Raw genomic sequence first — 8435 nt, 5'->3', positions numbered from 1 at the left:
TGGTTTTCAAGTTGTTTATTTTTCTGTATAATACAGTCTTGGTGGTAGCAGAAATATGTGCACAAAACAATTCAGAATTCAGAGTAAAAAAAAAAATTCTAAGTTTATCCCATTGGGCATTTAATGTACATGGATTTCACAGCTCTAGTCCACCTGCACCCCGGTACCCCACATACAGCTGCTGTCTCCCAGTGGCACCAGATGGGAAGCAGCTTTGGAGAATCCTGGACAGATATCCAAGTTCCAGGCTAGGCAGAGGGAAGGCAAGAAAGGCTGAGGAAGCCGGCCCCACTGCTCCTCCCCAGTCAGGAGACACTGACGTCACGGCCAGTCAGTGACACTGGCCCATGTACTCATGCGTAGGCAGGCACAGGAAGGCTCCAGCTACTTTCGCAGATGTAGCTCAAGTGTACCTGCTTCTCCAGGAAGTCTGCCCATCCACAGACCCCACGGCTCAGGCTCGACCAGATGAGCTACTTCACAGTATGTCTGCTCACTCGCCCTTCAGAAGCATCACCAACAACACACTGTCACATTGTCATCTACAAAGCCCGGTCACCGGTGTGTTGCAGTACATTAATATCCTAAGTCAGCGCTTAAGAGTACCCAAGTGGCACTGCTCTGTCCGGCTGGGGCCGTATATGGCTGAAAGCTGCAGCCATGCAGCCAAAAGGCCTCCAGGATAGGTGGGTTCTGAGCTATTGCACTATTGTACTATATTTCTGCTTCCAATCATGGTTCAGAGTCCTAGTGAGAGCGTAAACAAAGATGAAAGAAATGTTACTCCACTTTAATATAGTCTGTAGTATCATACACATCGATGCTCAGTAGTGAGCCGTCCAGACCTTCTGCCCAGGGCAGTGGGCACAGCAACGCTCCACCGAGGGCCTGGCACAGCCGCCTCCTGCAGTCCAGTGGTGAAGAGTAGAGTCATCCCATTCACACCCTAAGCTTCTTCTTCTGGTCAAAGTAGGCATCGAACCTGGCTTGGGCATATTCCTGAGAGACAGCAAGCAGCACATCACTGTGTGGTCAGGTGGACCTGACCTGGAAACTCATGCCTGTACCTCTAAGTGCCTAACTTGCTGCTGTGGACCGCCACACCACAGAAGCACACCTGCATGCCTGGTGCCCATCCTTGTTCTGAAGCCCGTTCCATCTAACAGTATCATCCGATCACCACAATTCATTTATCACCACAGAGCATGCGAGGAGGACAAGGGACAGCCTGCTACAGTCAGTTCTCTTCCCCCACGTGGGCACTAAATACTAGGTATCAGGAGGTTTACTGGCAGAGGCCTTTGCCTGCTGAACCATCTTGCCGACCCCCAAATCCGCTTTAATTTAAGTATCCACATTTTTCCTGTCTTTGCCTGATGGCATCATTACCAAACCTCTCATCTAAAATAGAGTCACCCTAGTATGGGTGTGACCTGTCGCAAGACAAAAGAGTCCATGTCAAGAACAAAGACAGGGCTGGGTGGTGGTGGCGCGCACGCCTTTAATCCCAGCACTCAGGAGGCAGAGGCAGGAGGATCTCTGTGAGTTCGAGACCAGCCTGGTCTACAAGAGCTAGTTCCAGAACAGGCTCTAAAACCACAGAGAAACCCTGTCTCGAAAAACCAAAAAAAAAAAAAAAAAAAAAAAAAAGAACAAAGACAGCTCTAGTGTTAGAGCAGATGATGGTCTAACTTACAATGGTGTCTGCCTCCAACATGAAGCTGGGTATCTGAGGCTGGAGTACAGCGTGGTGACAAGAATATATATCCTTACTGTGGGAGGCATCACAGTCACCTTTCTTCACTTAGTGACCCAGCTAGCACTTGGCTGGAGCTGGCAAGCAGCACCTATAGCCCTCGAGTGAGGCAGCTAACACCAGCAAAAAGGGTTTCCAGAGCCAAACTAACCTGGCGCTACCATACCAGGTCACCAAATGCTCCTGCCAAGCATTCACACACTATAGTCTTTCCTTGCAGCCAAAAAAAGAAAAAAGAAAGAAAAAACTGCGCCTGAAACATACCATGTACCCGAATTCAATGGATGAAATCTTGGCCTGTACAATGGACCAAAGTCCCCAGAGGAAATGGGAGGCGAGGGCAAATCTGTAATCACAAAAGTCAGAAGCACATAAGTCATGCAAGGTCAGTCAGGGAACCAAAGACATCATACCCATGGCCATGCTACCAAGGATCTCTCTTAATGCATTAAGAGCTGTTGCCTTGGCCCTTTTGTGGGACTGTATGTGAAGGGACTGGACTCTTCCCACCTCTACCACGGGAATGCTTACTGGTGTGATTGCATTCAGCTGCCTGGCCAGGGAACACAGGACACTGGGGTGGCCATGCTCTGCTGCAGGGGAGTATATAGAACCCAGCTGATAGCAGCTCCTGAAAACCCACCCTATGCACTCAGAAGGAAGCTGTTCCCTGAGCAGGAGCTTCTCCAGCCCACAGTCACCCACACTGTCCTCTCCTACTGATGTTAGGACAGCAGCAGGTGAGTAGAGCCACGTCAGCATCTCCAGTCTCAGGACAAAACCGCACCGACTGGCAGCAACTTTACAAGGCAAAGCTTACCTGTTGACCTCAAGCAGCATGTCCTCTTTTGTAGCGGACTGCTCTTCACCACTGAGGCTTTCAAAATCATTCTGGAATGCAGCCAAGTAACTAGAAATAAAATGGAGCTTAAAAAAGAATTGACTGTGTTAGAATGGATGACGGTTAAAACAAACACTGCTAAAGCTACTACAAACACGCCTATCACACAGGCTGCCGCTGCCTTCGTACTGCCAGAGTGAGAACAGCAAGGCCATGGTGATTTCTGACCCTGACCCAGGGGATCCGATGCCCTCTTTTGGCCTCTGCAGGCACTGTATACACATAGAGAACAGACAGATATTCATGCCAAGAAAACACCCTTACACACAGAAATTCAAAATAAGAACTCCAGGATTCCATGCACTATAAAGTTTTTACAGTGGATTAAGGGGGAAAGCTCTATATTACTTCAACATACACAGAGCTAATATCTGACAGAGCCCCACACGCACACTATCTTTCCTTCTGTTATTTATTTATGTGGTGCTGGGATCAAATCGAGGGTTCCGCACAAGCTGGTCAAGCTCCCTCTGACTAAGAGAGACATCCCCTGCATCATCTCAACAGTTCAGAAAAATCTAACTAGAAAGTAACTTGCACATTATTCTAAAGTTTTAGCACCGTCTTTGATCACCACAGTCTGCCCCTGGCTGCTATTCCCTCCTCCCAGCTATTCTGACAGCTCTGAAATCTGGAGCTATCCACCCTCTGGGTCCAGCTTCTCTTCCACCAAGCCTAGGCCCAATGCTGTCACCTGTGCTCTGCTCCCCAACCCCAGAGGCTTGGCTGCCTAACTTTGGACACATTCAAGTTCGTCTCCAACAGCCTTAAAATGTGTGCAGACAGAGTGATGACACTTTCCGATATCTTAGCAAGCTCCCATTTGAAGGGCCAGCCCTGGAATGGAGTGTAATTCCTGAAGCCTCTTCATGGAGCTCCCGATGCTCCTTGGCTGATCTGCAGCAGTGGCTTGTTCACATCTGTCCTCACAGGGAGCATTTGAGCCACCATCCTGCAGCTGTGGAATTCTAGGTGAGTTTGGCTTGCTTATTCCCTGTCCACTTTCAGGACCAACCCCAATAAGCTTCTACCCAGGCTTCAGAGATAGGCTGAGAAATGAGAGAATCCCAGGAGCATAATTCCCATAAAAAATGATACTCCACATAACCAGCGTCCTCCTGAGATTCAGGATGAAAAAGGAACCATTCACAGCGACTCTTTTCCTCCAATTACACACAGGATGCTCAGTCTAGCACACAGGCTTAGGAAGTGGGGCTTTTGGCAAACACTGGAGGAACCATAGGAGGTCTGCCACCTCCTAACTGAACCAGGTGTCTACAGCACAGGGAGTTACCAAAATATGGACCCAGATGTTCAGTATGCATCCCACATCAACAGAAAAAAACTTAATTATTATCTTGTGGTGGGTGGTAGTGGTGGCACACGCCTTTAAGCCCAGCACTCAGGAGGCAGAAGCAGGCAGATCTCTATGAATTCAAGATCAACCTGGTCTACAGAACAAGTTATAGGATAGCCAGGGCTACACAGTCCTGTTTTGAAAAACCAAACCAAAACAAAACGTACTACTGTTATTAGAGATTGAACCCAGGGCTTCTTACACACTACCAAATGCTTCCACTGATCTATAGCACATCTCTTTACTATGATGCATTGTACTGCAGTGTAGCCGAGGCTCACAATTCTCTTCCCCCTCTTCCTAAGCCTTTTTTGCCATAATTTAAGCAGAGCTATCATGGGGCTGGAATGTGGCTGAATAGTATAGAATACCCATCTGGCATGTAAAGAGGTCCCAACTTCAGTCCCTAGAAAAAAACCACTCTCCTTCCCTCTTTCTCTCTTAAATGAATATATAGACTATCTTTTAAGAATGAGTATGTTCCAGAGTTGGTGGTACAAGCCTTTAATCCTAGCACTCATGAGTCAGAGGCCAGTAGATTTCTGATTTCAACGGCAGCCTGGCCTACATAGTGAATTCAGATAGTCAGGGCTACAGTGAGACTCTGTCTCAAAAACAAAACAAAATAAATACAACTAAAATAAAAAATGAGCATGTAATCCTAACTGTGTAAAGCTAGTTCACATATAAAGCTAATTTATCAGTGTGAATAAGTCTTATACCTGTTGTTTTCGGGTAGGATATTTCTGAATATTCGCTCTGAAGAAAGGATATTTTTCATAGGTATAATCATACATCCATTCACAGAAATGATTTCCAATATCAAATCCCCTGAAAGAGAACAATGCAGGCAAGATGTGAGGCACGCTGCAGGATCTGCAGGCTGCCTGAGCAGAAAGGAAGAATCTGAATGGGGGCTGAGGAGATGGCTCAATCCTGAAGAGCACGCGCTGCTTTTGCTGAGGACCCATGACAGATCTGATGACCTCTTTGGCCTCCACAGGTCCTTGGCACTAGACACACACATGATATTCATACATACACATAAAATATATATTAAAAAGCTGAATGAGCCTTAAGTGGGATCTCTGGTTCCTAAGGTAGGCTTCTGGAGCAGACAAGAGAATGGCAGCCTTAATGCACAATTAAATGAGCATCCATAGCAGACTGCAAACCAAAGTACCACCTGAATGCTACTTGTGCACCAGAGCACAGTGCTTCCTTGGCAATCAGTACTCAAGTCAGGACAACCATCTTGGCACTCCAGAGAGAGAGGTAAACTGCTTGTGAGTAGTTGCTCCAACTGCTTGGGCAGGTCTGTGCTGACCTGCCTCAAGGGCAAAACACCTTCCTTTCTGCTCAGTGTGCTGTTTATGCCTATAACTGCTCTGTATCACAGTAATGAAACTATACTGAAATCAGCATTTGACTGTAACACATTACCTGTAATTGTAACTGCTGTATTCAAAGTCAATGAGCATCAGTTTCTGCTTTTCAGAATTCTCTTGGCCGTCCAACAGTAAGATATTACCTATGAAAGATTTGGATGACAAGACATTTTTTTAAACACAAGGCTCAAATCCTTGGGCAACAATTGAGAGTGATTCTGGCCCTGAATCATTTCAGCTTTGGTCCTAAAGACTTAACAGAGTAGACAGAGTACAAATTGTCATGATGGCCTGCTCTAAGCAGGGAGGCTCCAGGATCTCTTGTTCCTAGTCCCTGTCCTTCTGGGCACTCAGCACTGTCTAGAGCAGTACTTTCCAAACACCTCACAGTTTGTGTTAGGTTGCATTTGGTCTCCTTACCTCAGTCTCCTGGAGCCTTGGGATTGGGTTGCCGTCACCAGATGGCCAACTGGGGCCCAACTGATTTGTCTCTGCATGCTGTTCCAACCCAAGAAGACAGACAATGGCCATGTTTCCTCCAGCAATGAATCTAGGTGTGTGACTGCCAGCCTGGTTGTACCAGCCCATTTCCCCTAGATTCCCTACTAATGTATTCAGCAACTCAAGAGTGGGTGAATGGGCCTGGAGTTCCATCCTTTGCTAACTCTGGCCACTCTCCCTCTCCCAGGGTTTCTAATGGAGCTAGTTCCTAGGCTCTGCAGTATACTCCTACTGCTTCCAACAGCAAGAAAAACGAGAATGGGGCAGACACCCAAAACTGTACAACAAAATAAATGCAAGCTATCATTTCTATCCTTTCTACACTTGGTCATCAGACAATACCTCTCTGGTGATGATGATCTGCATACCTTATTCACCCACCATCAGGCCCAGAAGGGTGTGGCTAACTTAGCACAAAGCTGCCGCTGAAATCTCTATACCCTGTTCTACCCAACTAGTGGGCAAGGAATGATTAGCTAATCAGAAAAGCACTTTGGCTCAAATTAATGGCTTATTGATGAGGAGTCTTCATAAGAAACTGATCTAGAACTAAAAAACTAGAGGTATGATTACCTAATCTCATGATCTGGGGGCCAGCCTGGGCAACATGGCAAGATGCTGTCTTGAAAACAAATAATAGCTGAGTGGTGATAGAGCACAGATTTAATTTCAGCACCTAGGAGGCAGAGTCAAGAGGATTTCTGTGACTGAGGCTAGCCTGGTCTGTATAGTGAATTCCACGAGAGTCAGAGCTACACAGAGAAATCCTGTCTCTAACTCCCTGCACGCACAAAAAGAAAATTCAAAACCAAACCAACAAAACAACAACAAAGCCCAGGATAAAGCCGCAGAGAAGGACTGTATTCATCTGTGTCGGGGCAGATGAAACATCAAAGCAACATAGGCAGACAGTGTGGGCAAAAGGAGCTGAGTAGTTGGGTGTTTTAAAAACTATTATACCGGGCTGGAGAGATGGCTCAGAGGTTAAGAGCACTGGCTGCTCTTCCAGAGGTCCTGAGTTCAATTCCCAGCAACCACATGGTGGCTCACAACCATCTGTAATGAGATCTGGCGCCCTGTTCTTACATGCGGGCATACTCGAGGCAGAATGTTGTATATTTTAAATAAATAAATAAAATATTAAAAAAAAAACTATTATACCAGTACAATTCTGTGAGAGCGGCATACTTCACTGCAATTTTTCAAGGGAAGTGGTCTGAGTCTTTAGTTGTGTGTGTGTTATGGGAAGGTGGTTTCAATGTGTTGCATAGAGCCCACATGATCTGGGTCTTCTGCTTTGCAGGCTAAAGTAGAAATATCTACCAAAAGGAGTTACACATCAACAGGGACACGTAGCCTCATTCCAGATCTTTCGCTGATGAATACTCTACTCATTTTTTTGAAAACTTGTTTTTCTTAGTATAATCCAGAGGGTTTTCTTTGGTATAAAGCTCTAGCTCAATTTTACACTTCACTGACTGGGTGCACTTTATTCCAGTATGCTAGTACACTTGTGCCACCATTTTGCATGGCTCATATACATACATCAGCTGCCTTAAGTATAACACAAGCCTTATCTTTAGCACACCATGGCAATTCTTACCTTCTTGACAGTCGTTATGACAAAATACAACCGGAGATCTAGTGTACTGCAGCAATGACCTAGAAAGAGAAAGCCTCACTGTTACCTTTCTAGTTTAGTAAAGTAAGGTGCACGCACGCATACTCACGCGGCCAGCAAAGAGCAGCATTCCAGCACAGCACACACTCGTATTCTGAAATCCATGTCCACGTATCTTGGCAGGGAGCCCCTTCAGCCTCTCTGCCCTGCCAACTCTTCTCCACTGCAACTGCACACTCTGCTCATGCTATCCTAGCACACACACTGTTCCACATGAGCCTGCCCCGACTTAGAGCAGATGCCCCCAGAGTAGTTTCTTTCATGCATGTATCAGAACTAGATAATTGCTTTCTGTCCAATTAAAGTCAGAACTCTTTAAAGGTCTTGGTACCATTTCCACCTGGAATAGTACACATGTCTGCTCCAAGGCTCAGCAAGAAGACAGACACTTCAGAAACCAATCTCAAGGGTTTTTTTTCTCTTTCCTCCCTCCCTCCCTCCGTCCGTCCCCCCCCCTCTAGATAGTGTTTCTCTGTGTAGCTCTGGTTGTCCGGGAACTGGCTCTGCAGGCCAGGCTGGCCTTGAACTCACAGAGATCCGCCTGCCTGTCTCCTGAGAGCTGGGATTAAAGGTGTATGCCACCTTTCAAATTTAAATTTCAAAATTAATGTCTCCCAGGATTTAGATTTAGTTTCCCATCTTTCTGGCCTACTACCTTCACCCATCATTCCTGCTCTAGGCAAAACTTCACTTGGCGATCTACATTAAGGGCTAATGGCTCAGTGAAATAAAATAAAATCTTAAAAAGACAAGCTCATCCCCCCCCCCCCCAAAGCCAGGTGAGGTAGTGCACACCTTTAATAGCAGCAGGGAGGTAAAGGCAGGCCGGTCTGAGTTGACACCAGTCAACC

General features: G+C 46.3%; 1 protein-coding gene across 3 annotated transcripts in view; it reads right to left on the bottom strand.

The window, feature by feature from the left end:
* The window catches only part of Chka (choline kinase alpha), a 50144-nt gene continuing 41709 nt past the window's right edge, over positions 1 to 8435 (bottom strand). For all 3 annotated transcript variants that reach the window (XM_075972970.1, XM_075972972.1, XM_075972973.1), the window contains 6 exons: positions 7507 to 7565; positions 5458 to 5545; positions 4737 to 4845; positions 2577 to 2683; positions 2021 to 2102; positions 1 to 999 (listed from right to left, as the gene is read on the bottom strand). In XM_075972970.1, coding sequence (XP_075829085.1) covers positions 940 to 999; positions 2021 to 2102; positions 2577 to 2683; positions 4737 to 4845; positions 5458 to 5545; positions 7507 to 7565 — 505 coding nt within the window. In that variant the 3' untranslated portion in view covers positions 1 to 939. The remainder of the gene's footprint in view (positions 1000 to 2020; positions 2103 to 2576; positions 2684 to 4736; positions 4846 to 5457; positions 5546 to 7506; positions 7566 to 8435) is intronic.

The sequence above is a fragment of the Microtus pennsylvanicus genome, chromosome 5 (assembly GCF_037038515.1).
Source record: "Microtus pennsylvanicus isolate mMicPen1 chromosome 5, mMicPen1.hap1, whole genome shotgun sequence".
Classification (NCBI taxonomy): domain Eukaryota; kingdom Metazoa; phylum Chordata; class Mammalia; order Rodentia; family Cricetidae; genus Microtus; species Microtus pennsylvanicus.
Note: the sequence above shows the minus strand (reverse complement) of the source record. Positions and strands in the feature narration are given on the sequence as shown.